Source organism: Tursiops truncatus, chromosome 21 (genome assembly GCF_011762595.2).
Source record: "Tursiops truncatus isolate mTurTru1 chromosome 21, mTurTru1.mat.Y, whole genome shotgun sequence".
Lineage (NCBI taxonomy): Eukaryota > Metazoa > Chordata > Mammalia > Artiodactyla > Delphinidae > Tursiops > Tursiops truncatus.
The window spans coordinates 33,269,224-33,284,209 of NC_047054.1; the positions used below are offsets into that span (position 1 = coordinate 33,269,224).

The 14,986-nt window shown below is 36.0% G+C and overlaps 1 protein-coding gene across 5 annotated transcripts in view; it reads left to right on the plus strand.

Moving 5' to 3' along the window:
* The window catches only part of HOOK3 (hook microtubule tethering protein 3), a 129,209-nt gene that overhangs the window by 61,443 nt on the left and 52,780 nt on the right, over positions 1-14,986 (plus strand). For all 5 annotated transcript variants that reach the window (XR_012328895.1, XR_012328896.1, XR_004524258.2 and 2 more), the window contains exons 12-15: positions 1,523-1,633; positions 2,392-2,479; positions 8,694-8,763; positions 12,074-12,214. Coding sequence is in view for 2 of the 5 variants with exons in the window: in XM_073798542.1 (XP_073654643.1) it covers positions 1,523-1,633; positions 2,392-2,479; positions 8,694-8,763; positions 12,074-12,214 (410 nt within the window). In the remaining 3 variants the exon portion in view is untranslated. The remainder of the gene's footprint in view (positions 1-1,522; positions 1,634-2,391; positions 2,480-8,693; positions 8,764-12,073; positions 12,215-14,986) is intronic.

The window sequence follows — 14,986 nt, forward strand, 5'->3', positions numbered from 1 at the left end:
TAATAAATTAGAGAAGTTTTAGTAGAGCAACCCTGTACACCATGAATGTCTGGCAAGTTTTTTTTGGTGAATGCATTTTTTCCCAACATTTCATTATGAAAATTTTCAACATATAACAAAGTTGGACTGAGAAATACCAAAAATAAATGTAGCCCAAAGAAACTATAAATGTGATTAAAGGGTATAAAATTAAAATAAGAAATGATTTAATTAGAGTTCCAGAGGAAAGAATGGAAAGAATTGTAGGACATTATTTGAAGGAAAGAATGGCTGAATATTTTTCAGAATTGATGAAGGACATCAGATTTAGTATTAACAGTGAATTACAAACAGAATAAATAAAAAAGAAATCTGCACTTACAATTATTGTAGTGTAATACACTAATTCTCTATCTGTTTCTGATCTGGAGCTTAATATATTTTATTTTTCAGTATAATATTTTTCTTTCTGCAGTTTCTCTTTGGGTGCTCTTTCAAACCTGCTTGATCATATTGGTGGTCTTTTATTCCTTTTATAATTTAGATTTCTTTATTTAAAAGTATTAAACCTAGTATTTTATGTCTGGTAACTCCAATTTGAAATCCTTAGAGGTCTTATTCTACTATTTTATTGTTGTTAGTGCTGTTAATGTTTTTCTGCTGACTGTTGTTCATAGTGTATTATTTCTTTAAGACTTCTGTAATTTTAGATTTTGCTCTGTCATTTGGCTCATCTTTACCTTTGGGAATACTGGGGACCTGGTTGAGGTTGTGTTCCTCCAGACAATGTATGTTTTTCTTATGCCAGATTTTCCACAGCATTACCAATCAGGACGACTTTAAATTAATTGCTTGCCTTAGGATTTGCCAGACAAGGCATGTGGTAAAAATTCAAGCGTAAATCCATGCATTTGTAGGCTGTGGTTACACATTTTCAAGTTACACTTTTTAAAGCCCAGAACACTCACTTTAAGATGGGCAGGTTTCCTTATTGATTTTGCCAGCTGATGGATTTTTTTTTCCTAACCTACCTGTTTACTGACTCACCACCTTTTATTAGAGTCCGAGGTAGTTTAACAGCAGCCTGTCTCCCGATAGTTTTAAAGGCCTGGGTTCCTGGTATTGCCAGGTGGCATCTCACACTGCCCATAGCATCCTCACAAACTTCCTGCTCCACTTTTAACCCCTGAGGATTTCCCTTACTTTGTTATAAAGCCTAGCGAGGCAGTTGTATTCTTTTCCCCTAGCATTTCTTTTGCTTCATGCTAAAAGGGTTCCCAGACTGCAGTTTCCTGTGTTACAGGAAGTGGAAGTCCTGTAGGTTTTCATAGTTTTGAACATTTGTTCCTCTGGATGATCTGGTTTTAGAACCCATAGAATCTGGGCAGATTTTTGTACCTGGTTCTCTCCATTGGGTTAGGCTCCCGTATCATGTGTATTTTTTTGAGTATTTTTTGGGGAGAGACTTTTCGTAGATCTGTAGAAAATAATAATAATTTCTAATGTTTCAAATTATAAAAATTAATGGTACCTTTCTATACAGGTAGTAGAACTGCAAAATAGATTATCTGAAGAATCGAAGAAAGCAGATAAATTAGATTTTGAATATAAGCGGCTAAAAGAAAAAGTTGACAGTCTTCAAAAAGAAAAGGATGTGAGTATATATATTAGGTATTTTGGTTTTGAGCAGTGCTGAGGTTAAGAAAATGATATTTAATTCATGTTTTGCCTACATTAATTTCTGCTTCTATTTATAAATTTGAAAATTTGAGATCTTTTTTTTAATTATAAAAGATTTACATTTGTGTTTCAGAAATAGATCTAAAATAAAAGATTGCTATTCTAATTTCTTTTTAATATATTTAACTTTTCTACCACTGTTGCTTCTTTTCCTTTGTCTTACTTGTGAATTTCTAGAAATTTATGTAGCTTTTCTGTTTTCTATATGAAGACACAATTCTTTTTGTTGTTCAGGATATTTTGAAGCTTTTTAAAATATTTTTACTTTGTCGTGATTTATGAATATACATGATTTATGAATATTTCAGCATATTTTGAAGCTTTTTAAAATACTTTTACTTTGTCATGACTTGTGTTGTTTGATCTTTTATGTTTCATGAAAAGAAAGTTATTTACATAATAAGGTACTCATTGTTAAAGATGGAGTAGGTGGTTTTGTTTCTTATGATTAACTGATAGGATCCTGCCTTGCACGTAGTAGATACTCAATATTGTTAAACGGGAAAAAAATCGTGTAATCGTTTCCTTCTGTGATCTTTCTGTAGAAGGTCAAAAAGTGTAACATGTCCATGTTCACCACTGTTTATCATTCTATTAGGTAAGGCAAAGACCACTGATGAGTAAACTCGTAAAGCTTGAAGCTAACTTTCCTCATTCTTAATGTCCCTCCAGAGGTTAAGAACAGAAAGGGATTCTCTGAAGGAAACCATCGAAGAGCTTCGTTGTGTTCAGGCTCAAGAAGGGCAACTCACAACTCAAGGTAGCAACATTTCAGTAGCCCAAGCAAGGTTACTTATTTCTGATAGTATCAGGAAAAATACTAGATTCATTTTAAGATGATTGCGCCAAAGACGAGAACTTGAATTTGGTAAAGAGGCCATGAGATTGATACAGATTTTGAACTGTTAGCCAGATTTTATGACTGTAGTTACGGGACTGGATTTACTTGCCTACTTTTTAATTTTAATTAAATTTAAATGTTTGGGTTTTATGAAATCAAAAGCATAAACATTTGTTAAATCATCTCTGTTAATAATACACCTGAAAAGTTTTTAGTGACCTCTTTAGAAGTGTATCAGACTTTATACATCAGTGATTTTTCTCGGCTGAGATGTGAGGTGGGTATCAATTCACTAAGGGACTTAACATCCAAAGTAGAAACCTTCTCCTTCTCACAGGAAAGGAGCAGCACTTAGCTAAGGGTTTACCTTCTACCACTCGAGGGATGCAGGACCTGGTTGCTGACTTACAGAGCTTCACCCTCTGTTCACTCCCACTCCAACAAAAGCCTCCTTTTCCCCTCCTCACTGCTTCTACCAAACCTGCTCATCTGCTCCATCCACCTTCAGCCCCCTCTGTAGTCTCTGCTGATCGTCTACTGATCACCACCTTTTCCAGCTCACCCAGCCTGCATACCAGCCATTTCAACTGTGTTCTCATCACCACTGTCTTTCCTTATCCTCTTGACTTATTTCAAGCCCTAATTAGTTTTATTCTGTACTCCAGATTACCAAGGCCAGCTAAAAAAATTATGTATCTTTCTGGTTTTTTCCTTTTCTTTCTTGTTTACTGAGGTATAATTGACATATAATATTATACTCTTAGTTTCACATGTACAATATGATTCGATATTTGTATGTATTGCAAAATGGTCACTATAGTAAGTCTAGTTAGCTAACATCTGTCCCCATACATAGTTGAAAAACATTTTTTTCTTGTGATAACTTTTAAGATCTACTCTCTTAGTGACTTTCAAATATACAATACTGTATTATTATGTACACCATGCTATACATTACATCCACGTGACTTACTTATTTTATACCTGGAAGTTCGGACCTTTTGACCCCCTTCACCCATTTAGCCCACCCCCACACCCCAGCTCTCTTCTCCATAGCGGCTGCACCGATTTACGTTCTCATCAGCTGGGCGCAAGGGCTCCCTTTTCTCCACATACTCACCAACACTTGTTATTTCTGGTCTCTTTAATAATAGCTGTTCTAACAAGTGTGAGAGGTGATAGCTCATTGTGGTTTTGATTTGTATTTCCCTGGTGATTAGTGATATTGAGCCTTTTTCATGTACCTGTTGGCTATTTGTATGTCTTCTTTGGGAAAATGTCTATTCAGATCCTTTGCCCATTTTTAATTGGATTGTTTGGGTTTTTTTGCTATTGAGATATATGAGTTCTTTATATATTTTGGATATTAATCCCGATCAGATAACTGACTTGCAAATATTTTCTTCCATTTGGTAAGTTGCCTTTTCATTTTTTTCATGGTTTCCTGTGCTGTGCAGAAGCTTTTTAGTTTGAGGTAGTTCCACTTGTTTATTTTTGCTTTTGAGAAAATTATACATCTTTCTTGACTGTCCTCACCAAAAGACAAATGATTTCTGATCATAATTGGATCCTTGTTGCTGCTTGGTAGTCCTTTCATGTATCTCTAGTCAATTCTACATGAGTTTTCCCAAAATTTTGAGACTCTAGCCTTGAACCTTAATGCTTTAATTCTTAGGTCCTGTATCATCAAGAAAAGGGAGGCCATCTTATGTAAGCTTTCACGTGTTTCTTTATTACCTTTAAACCTTATTCATGTATATATCCTTTTTTTCTTTTAATATTTATTTATTTGGTTGCACCAGGTCTTAGTGGCAGCAGGCAGGCTCCTTAATTGTGGCATGCAAACTCTTAGTTGTGGCATGCATGTGGGATCTAGTTCCTTGGCCAGGGATCAAACCCGGGCCCCCTGCATTGGGAGCACAGAGTCTTAACCACTGTGCCACCAGGGGAGTCCCTCATGTATATATCCTTGAGCTAGCATTTTTGCTCTGAAAATTTACCCTATGAACTAAAACATCATTTATAATAGTGAAATTTAGAACCAACATAAAAGTTCAGCAGTACAGGAATGGCATTCTCATTCAACTGTATACTTTAGAGCCATTAAAAAGAATGAAGTATATCTTATATATGCCTGCCGTGGAGGGCTGGGTATGTTATATCATTAAGTTGAAAAAGTAGGTGGCACCATTCATGATAAACATTCTTTTTTCAAAATTTTTTTTTAATTGAAGTATGGTTAATTTACAATGTTGTGTTTGTTTCTGGTGGACAGCAAAGTGATTCATTTATACATTTATGTACATTCTCTTTTGTATTCTTTTCCATTGTGGTTTATTACAAGATATTGAATGTACTTCCCTGTGCTATACAGCAGGACCTTGCTGTTTATCTGTTTTATACACAGTAGCTTGCATCTGCCAATCCCAAACTCCTAATTTATCACCGCCCCCCACTCTCCCCTTTGTTAACCATAAGTTCGTTCTCTAAGTCTGTGAGTCTGTTTCTGTTTTGTAAATGTCATGATAAACACTCTTAGCAATCTAGGAATAGAAGGAAACTTCTACAGCCTAGTAAAGGACATCTATGAAAACCCTACAGCTGACCTCATACTTAATGATGAAAGACTAAGATCATTAAGACTAAGATCTTTTCCCTAAGATCAGGAACAAGGCAAGGCTGTTCAGTCTTGCCACTTCTATTCAACATGGAGGTTCTAGCCAGTGCAGTCAGGCAAGAAAAAGAAATAAAGGGCATCCAGAAAGGAAAAGAGGATGTAAAAAATCATAGATCTGATAAATGAGTTCAGCAAGGTCTCAATATACAAGGTCAGTATACAAATACCAATTATATTTCTATGTAGTACTAGTATACAATCTGAAAATGAAATTATAATAGTATGATAAAGAATAAACTGCTTAGAGATAGGTTTAACAAAGGAATGCAAGATTTCTACACTGAAAACTATGAATCATTACTAAGATGAATTAAAGATCTAAATAAATGTAAAGACATTCCACATTCAGATGTTGGAAAAAGCACTGTAGTTAAGACTACAGTTCTCTTCATATTGGTCTAAAGATTCAATGCAATCCCAATCAAATTCTCAGCAGACTTTTTTGTAGAAATTGACAAGCTGATTGTACAATTTATATAAAAAAACGAAGGAGCCACTATATAACCAAAACAATAATCTTAAAAAATAAAAAGTTGGAGAACTTACACATTCTGATTTCAAAAGTTACTATAAAACTACTGTAATTGAACAGCATGAAACTCACATATGGAAAGACATAGAGATCAGTGTAGTATATACCACATTAATAGAATGAAGGGGAAAAAAACCACATGATCATCTCAACTGATGCAGAAAAGGCAACTGACAAAATCCAACACCCTTTCATCATAAAAAAACTCAATAAACTAGGAGGAGAACTAGAAAGGAAACTTCTACAACTTGATAAAGGCCATATGAAAAACCCACAGCTAACTTCATACACAGTGGTGAAAGACCGAAAGCTTTTCCTCTAAGATCAGGAATAAGACAATGATGCCTGCGACCAGCACTTCTATACTTCTGTTCAATGTAGTATAGGATCTTCTAGCCAGAGCAATTAGACAAAGAAAAAAAAATCTAAATTGTAAAGGAAGTACTAAAATCATCTCTGTTTGCAGATGACGTGATCTTATATGTTGAAACCCTTTAAAAATTACACACACACACACACACACACACACACACACACAAAGCTCTGAGAACTAATAAAATGAATTCAGCAAATTTACAGGATATAAAATCAACCCACAAAAATGAGTTACGTTTCTATACACTAACAATGAACAATATGAAAAGTAAATTAAGAAAACAATTCCATTTACAATAGGATTAAAAAGAATAAAATACTTGGGAATAAATCTAACCAGGGAGACACTTGTACCTTGAAAACTACAAAGCACTGCTGAAAGAAATTAAAGAAAACCTAAATGGGAAGATATTGCATGTTCATTTAAGGCTTAATATTGTTAAGATGACAGTACTACCAAAAACAATCTACAGGCGGCTTCCCTGGTGGCACAGTGGTTAAGAATCCGCCTGCCAATGCAGGGGACACGGGTTCGAGCCCTGGTCTGGGAAGATCCCATGTTCCGTGGAGCAAGTAAGCCCGTGAGCCACAACTACTGAGCCTGTGCTCTAGAGCCTGTGAGCCACAACTACTGAAGCCTGTGCATCTAGAGCCCATGCTCTGCAACAAGAAAAGCTACCGAAATGAGAAGCCCGCGCACCGCAACCAAGAGTAGCCCCCGCTCACTGCAACTAGAGAAAGCCTGAGCGCGGCAATGAAGACCCAATGCAGCCAAAAATAAATAACATAAATAAATTTATATTAAAAAAAACCCTACAGATTCAGTGCAGTCCTTATCAAAATACCAACAGCATTTTTTGCAGAAATAGAAAAACCCAGACTAAAATTTATATGGAATCTCAAGGGATCCTGAATAGCCAAAACAATCTTGAAAAAGAAAAAAAAAATAGCTTGAGCACTCATACTTCCTGATTTCAAAACTTAGTATAAAGTTAGAGTAATCAAAACAGTATGTGTAGGTATAAGGACAGATATATAGACCAATGGAGTAGAATAGAGAGCCTAGAAATAAACCCTCACATATGCAATAAATTGATTTTCAACGAGAGTGTCAAGACCACTTAGTGGGGGAAAGGAAAGTCTTTCAAACAGATTGTGCTGGGAAAGCTGTATGTCCACATCCAAAAGCATGAAGTTGGACCCTTACACCATATACAAAAAAGGAACTCAAAATGGATCAGAGACCTGAATGTAAGAGCTAAAGCTATAAAATTTTAAAAAAACATAGAGGAAAATCATCATGATGTTGGATTTGGCAGTGATTCCTTGGAATTGATACCAAAAGCACAGGCAACAAAAATAATGGGTAAATCGGACTTCAACAAAATTAAAAACTTTTGTGTTTCAAAGAACACTTATCAACATAGTGAAAAGGCAACCCACAAGATGGGAGAAAATATCTGCAAATCATTTATCTGATAGATGATTGATGTCAAGAGTGTATAAAGAACTTCTACAATTCAACAACAAAAAGAAACTGCAAAAGTCCTTTGCAGTTCACAGACAAGCAAAGGACTTGAATAGACATTTCTCCAAAGAAGATATACAAATGTCCAGTAAGCACATGAAACAGTGCTCAACATCATTAGTCATTAGAGAAATGCAAAGCAAAACCACAGTGAGATACCACTTCACACCCATTAGGATGGCTACTATAAAAAAAGAAAGAAAGGAAAGTGACAAGTGTTGGTGAGGGTGTGGAGAAGTCGGAGCCCTCCTGCCTTGCTGGTGGGAACGTAAAATGGGTCAGCCACTGCGGAAGAGTTTGGTGGTTCTTTAAAAAGTTACCATATGATCCAGAAATTCCACTCCTAAGTGTATATACAAAAGAATCAAAGCAAGGACTCAACCACATCCTGGTATACCAATGTTCATAGCAGCATTATTCACAATAGCCAAAAGGTGGGAACAACCCATGTGTCCATAGACAGATACATGGATAAAGAAAATGTGATATGTATGTATAATGGGATATTATTTGGCCATATAAAGAGATGAAGTTGTGATAAATGGTGCAACATAGATGACTATTGAAAACATTATGTTAGGTGAAGTGAGCCAGACACAAAAGGACTAATATTGGTGTGAGGCGTCTAGAATGGGCAAGTTCATTTAGACAGACAGAAATTGGGATTAAAGTTACGAGGAGCTGAGGGAGAAAGTAATGGGGAGTTACTGCTTAATGGTTCCAGAATTTACGTTTTGAGTGATGAAAGAGTTTGGGAATAGATAGTAGTGATGGTTCCACAACATAGTGCCTTAGCGCCAACATGGGACTTAGTGCCACTCAGTTGTACCCTTAAAAAGTGTTAAAATGATATAATAATAATGTTGTAAGGCAATCATGTAAGGCAAGTGTGACATGGTTTTTTACTTGAATTAAAGATTTTAGCTGTTAAAATTAATGCTCAAAGTAGGAGTTCATATAGGAACTAAAGGAGGTAGCTGTGCCCTCTCTTAACCTTGCACCCATGATTGTTTGTTTACAGGGTTAATGCCTCTGGGAAGTCAGGAATCTTCAGATAGTCTGGCAGCAGAGATCGTCACACCTGAAATCAGGTAAGGAGATGGTGAAGGTCACAGCCACACTGCACAATATTCTTGGAGAAAACGTACTACTCTGTGGTATAGAGGACCAGTTCCTTTTCTTTATCGCTAACACTTTCAACGCGAACTCGAGGTTAGATGTCCATGATTTAGGATATTAGGGGCTTTCTTCAGCTGTCCCCACAGAGACTTGATTTCTCTCTTTGGGAGGACAGTGTCTCACATATACTCAGTAAACTAATATATCTGTGCTTGGGCATCCTCAGCAGACATTTAGCAGTGAAACCACGTGGCCCAAAGACAAAGGTTATGCTTAGCCATCAGCCTGCAAAATAATTAGTCCCAGGCTTCCCTGGTGGCGCAGTGGTTGAGAGTCCGCCTGCCGATGCAGGGGACACGGGTTCGTGCCCTGGTCCGGGAGGATCCCACATGCCGTGGAGCGGCTGGGCCCATGAGCCATGGCTGCTGGGCCTGTGCATCCGGAGCCACAACAGTGAGAGGCCCGCATACAGAAAAAAAAAAAAAAATTAGTCTCTAAGATTTATTACTCAAGTACAGGGAATGGTCTGGGAAAGACAGAATGTACAGACAGGAGGAAGCATCTCCTCATCTCTACTACTCTTCCCTCAGTAGTACCTTACATTTGTATTTAATCATAGCATTTAAAATATTCCATTTATTTCAATATATGCCTGGCTTTATGTTTAAGAATGAAAAATTGATAGGGAGGCACCAGCTGTCCATCAGAAGGTGAATGAGTAATCCTGAATATTGCTTTTACCTTTTTCGGGCTAATTTGCCCCCTTTTTAAATTGACACTAGCCTTGATCCTTCATAACATCGTTGGAGGTATTAACTAAAATAATGGTTGTGTAAAAGTTTTATAAACTGTGAAAGTTGCAATAGGCATTGAAATACTTATTGAATAAATGAAGACAGAGGTTTTTGTTGTTGGCATTTGTTTAAGAAGGACAGAGAAAAGGTGTATAATGGAACACCAATTCTGGAAGCATCTTGTATACCTTTTACTTTTCTGCCATCTGACATGGTACTTTATTATTGGACCAATAAAGTTTGTTGAATGAATAAATACACTTATTTTTATGAATATTTATAAATAAATGGTTATGTCCAAAAAACAAATTTTAAGGAAGCTTATAGGTAATGCAGTTAGATTTTTAAGTTCTGAGACAAAAGAACAATGATAAAAATTCAACAAATAAAATGGTTTTTATTGAGTATTACTCAATACAAATTAAAATATTCTCTGTGGGGCTTCCCTGGTGGCGCAGTGGTTGAGAGTCCGCCTGCCGATGCAGGGGACACGGGTTCGTGCCCCGGTCCGGGAAGATCCCACATGCCGTGGAGCGGCTGGGCCCATGAGCCATGGCCGCTGAGCCTGCGCGTCCGGAGCCTGTGCTCCACAATGGGAGAGGCCACAACAATGAGAGGCCCGCGTACCGCAAAAAAAAAAAAAAAAAAAAAAATTCTCTGTGTCTAGAATATGTCTAGAAGAGCTATCAAGAAAATGAAATAGTACAAAGATGAAATTTCTCAATGTATATATAGACAATGGATCAGTATTCTTGATGCATAATGAAATTTGCTCTTCCAGTTTGCAAAAATCTGTTAAAAGTGATGATTTTCACTGATGTTAAGGATGTGGAGAAATTGGAAACCTCATAAACTAGGAGTAAAAGATTAAAGTGATACAATCTTTTTCAAGTGAGATATAATTGACATATAACTGTGTAACAACTTTAGGTATACAACATAATGATTTGCTATGTGTGTATGTTGTGAAATGATTACCGTATTAAGTCTAGTTAATATACATCACCACACATAATTACCAAAAAATTTTTTTTCTTGTGGTTGTACAACTTTTCTTTTGAGCAGTTTGGCAGAATGTGTATGTTGTCTAAAAAATGTGCCTATCTTTTGACAGAAAAATTACTTGTCTGAGAATTAATTCTGAGGAAATACCCAAGGATATACACAAAAGGATATTTATAAAGCTAATCATTAATAACATGTTGAAGTTCAAAATTGGTAATAATCTAAATGCCCAATAATTGGGCATGAATTAAATAATGATCGTCTATATACTTTAACATGTCATTTAAAATATTAAAGTATAAAATTTAATGCTATGAAAAGATTGTGAAAAGTTAAGTGTAAATAGCAGATACCAGTGTAACAGGTACTGTGAGATTCATTTTTACAAGTGTTTGCATGTTTGTACGTATGCATAAAGTTAGAAGGCTGTATTTCAACAGTAATTATTTTGCACTGCAGGGTTATGGAGGGTTTGTATTTTCTTCTCATTTATCTTTTTTTCACCCTACAATGAGCTTGTTTTACTTTGTAATTGACAAATATGATGAAGTCATTTTTTTCAGTTTACAAAATATATCAAGTTCTGTGTAACTGCTTGAGTTGGGTTACAGATTTGACTCTCATCTTTTCAATAGAAAAAGTTAAAGTATTTTATAAGGTTTACAGTGTTTACAAAATAAGAGCAGAATGTTTTTTTTGTGTTTGATATTCGCTTTTTTTTCTTTTTCCATGAGAAGCACAGTTTTTCATAGCATCTGGTATGGATAGTAATATCTTCTTCATGCGGCCCTCTAGAGATGACCCTCTCTAACATAAAGGACGAATTCTATCTTCAAGACGTATATCTTCAATGATATTGTCATGTGAATTAATGTTCAATTATATCATCCCTGCAGTATTCACAGTGGCAATTTTTGTGTGGCTGTTGCTTTTAGCATCCCTCAGTGTAAGCATTTGGCATCACGCAAAGAGCCCAAAACAATGCAGTCCAGTAACCTGGCTCTGATAATCTGTCTTGTTACAAGACTACAGGTTTACCGTATCTACAGGAATGGATGGACTGCATGTCTTGAAGGCATTCTTCGTTGAATGTTACATCTTGCCACCAAATTATTGGTAATGTAAGAGCATAGCATTAGAGATGATGTTTTGTTGACGAGAATCAAAGAACAAATACCATAGGTGCATTCACAGCTTAAGTGCTTAAATCATTCACAGCTTAAATGCTTAAATCAGAAAGGAAATAGGATTTTGAAACCTCATTCATTACAAGTCATGCTGTATGGGGATTCTGTTATCTTCAGATTGTCCATTCTAAAAAGAAAGTGCTTAAGACCTGAAATGTAATGTCTCAGCCAGTTACAACAGGAGCTAAATTTTTTCCAGGTACTTTGTTTTTCATTTCTGTTCTATGTATTAAATCTATAACACTGCATAGCTGGATTTTGATAACTACGTTAATCTGTTTTTCTTCTGCTCTCAGGGAGAAACTTATTCGTCTTCAGCATGAGAATAAGATGTTAAAAATTAACCAAGAGGGTTCAGACAATGAAAAAATCGCCTTATTGCAGAGCCTTCTAGATGATGCCAGCCTACGCAAGAATGAACTGGAGACAGAGAACAGGTAGGAGGCATGTGGCAGCAGCTTAGACACCGGTTTTCTCTATTTACCTTGATTTTGATTCCCTTAAACAAAGGTTTGAGTTGTGGTTTGAAAAGTGAAAGTGTGTTATTCCATTTCATTTCAAGAGTACTTTTTTCCACTTACGGGCAAATTTGCCCAAAAGTATAGTCTCTCTGTAATAGCATTCCCGTCTTTAGCTCTTGTCTTCTGGCAAAATGATACCAAAGTCCTACCACTTTCCCTTTTTAATCACTAATTAAAACTAGAGGATTAAAAAAAGTCACGATTTATTCACAGTCTTTCGAGACAATTTTACTTCATAGTCATGCTTATATTAGTAGAGTTTACCCTGTTTTTACAAGCTAATGTTTCAAAGAATTGACTGGTATGAGGAAAACAGTAGGATCCATCATGATTCAATTGATAGGGCTTTTTTTTTTTTAATCTGTTATTTCTTGTGACTCTGATAGGAAGTCATCCATTTTATGAACAATTCAATTATTTTGAGAATTTAGAATCTGCAAATTTAACAAAACATCACTTTTCTGCTTGTAAGTTTTAAGAGTGTTGCAGTAGGCAGTTTGTCCAAACTACTTTTAAACCAGTAGCTTGTGCTGGCAAGGGCTACTTTTATGTTTTATTGTGACAATCCTCTCATTCTTTTCCTTTTTGGAAATGTTTCTTAAATACCAGACCTATGATGTCTTTTCTTTTTCTTAGAGCTGTGATATTCTGTGATTTGTGAGGGATTTGACAATTTTATAAATAGTTTCACAGTTTTTGTGATATTACAGATTCTTTGCTTATTCTGCCTGATTGATTTGGCATTTCCCAGGTGTGAGTCAGTCTTGAGAGTCAAAATTTTTACGATAGTTTTACATATCCTACCCTTCCTCCTGTAACTTTAATTTTTAAAGCTGCTGAGGGAGAATCAGCACACTGTAAATACCAGGGTGATTATTAGAGCATAATTAAGCATAAATGTAAGGAGACATTTTTATATCATTTCTTAGGAGCATAGATAATGAATACTTTTTTAAAATACTTAGAAAAAGTGGAAAAAGAGAAGGAGGAGGAATGGGAATTGTAGAAAACAGCAGGCAGTCATGCAGAGCCCATGGTGAGGGCACCTTGAGTTACCCCCTTCATCCTTGGCCTCCACTGTCTTTTAGCATCTTAGTGGGGAGAGCCTTCTCCCAACACTAATTTCTTATCAGTGAATCAACACCTACAACGTTTTCTGTAACACTTTGCCTTGTTTGTCACAGACCTTACAGCTATTACTCTTTCTCCTTCAAAATAGAACAGCTGGCTGTCATTCGTAGAGGACTCGTGCATGTAGATGACTGGTTACCTCCTAAATCCCTGTTATTCACAGCTGTGTTTGTTTATTAAATTACAACACTGATGATAACTTACCTTTAGATTATAGCCATCTGTGGGTATTATGATCTGTAACAGTAATACTAGTAATACGAGCAGCTAACATTTATTAAACTGCTGTTCCAAACATGTTCCAGCGTTGTTCCAAACATTGTGCTAAGTGTTTTAAACATGCGGTCTTACTTTATTAAAGTTTTACACATGTAGGAATTTGGGCTGAGACCCAGGCTACCAGACTCCAAAGCCTCTACTTAACCTCTTTCTTGCCAGTTTATCTTCTGCCACATTTATAAAACGTTTTTTTCCCTGTCTTCTCCTCACAGGATGCTTTACTCTTAAGTGAGTTATCATAAGTTTGTTCTTACTGAGTTTAGTAAGTGTTTACATTACCTGGTCTGTACCTTAACCTCTTACTCTTTGACAGCACTGGGTTAGCACCAAGAAAGCAGAGTTTCAGTTCTACTTAGTCTCATAACTGTACGACCTTAAATACTATTTGCTCACCACCATATGTCACCTTAGAAGGAGAGGTTTGTAGTAAACCTCCAAAGTCCTTTCCAGTTAGTTTTCCCAACAAGTTGGTATTTGTTAAAATCTGTAACACCTGTTGAACTCAAGCAATGTAAGGAGAGGCATGAAGGGTCGAGAGAGGAGCCGTACTGGAACGGCTTGGGAAGCTCTCTGGAAGCACGCGTGATCTCCTTCCCTTCCCTCTCAGAGTAGGTTGTGATCTCAAGCTCACCCTCTCCCTACACCCCCTTGACAACTATATGTAATTAGACTTGGATTAAAATGTTGATTAACTAAACCCTTGAAGGGGGAGAAAGAAAGTAGAGGCATTTATAGAGTACCTGCTATGTGCACACCCTTTATATATTATCTTACTTAGTTTTCTAAACAACCCCATGAGGTCAGCATTATAATCCTCATTTATTTTGTAGTTGAAATATTTTCGTATATATTTAGATATATTTTTATAGGTTCATACATGTGTGTGTACATGTATGCTCCATGCCTTAATCGATATGTTAGACTATGTTTTATGACATTTATGATGGCCTCCACCTAGTAACAATATTTTTTGACTGATTAATTTCAAAAATGTCTAAGATGGATAGTTGAAATAGCCTTATAGTTTGATATATTTTTCATATTGCTTCCTGAGAAAATTAAACAAATTTACAGTCAGCAACGTACTTATGTACCTCTGTTCCATATTGAATATGAGTTTTCAGATAATTCTTTCACTGAGTGAAAAAACAGATTCCTTTGTGTGAAAAACATCAGTTATTATTATAGATTTATTGCCTTTTTACTGTGATTCTCACTAAATTATAGAACCTAGAGGTTTACAGTAAGAATTTCTTGTCACTTGTTGAGTAAAAAAAA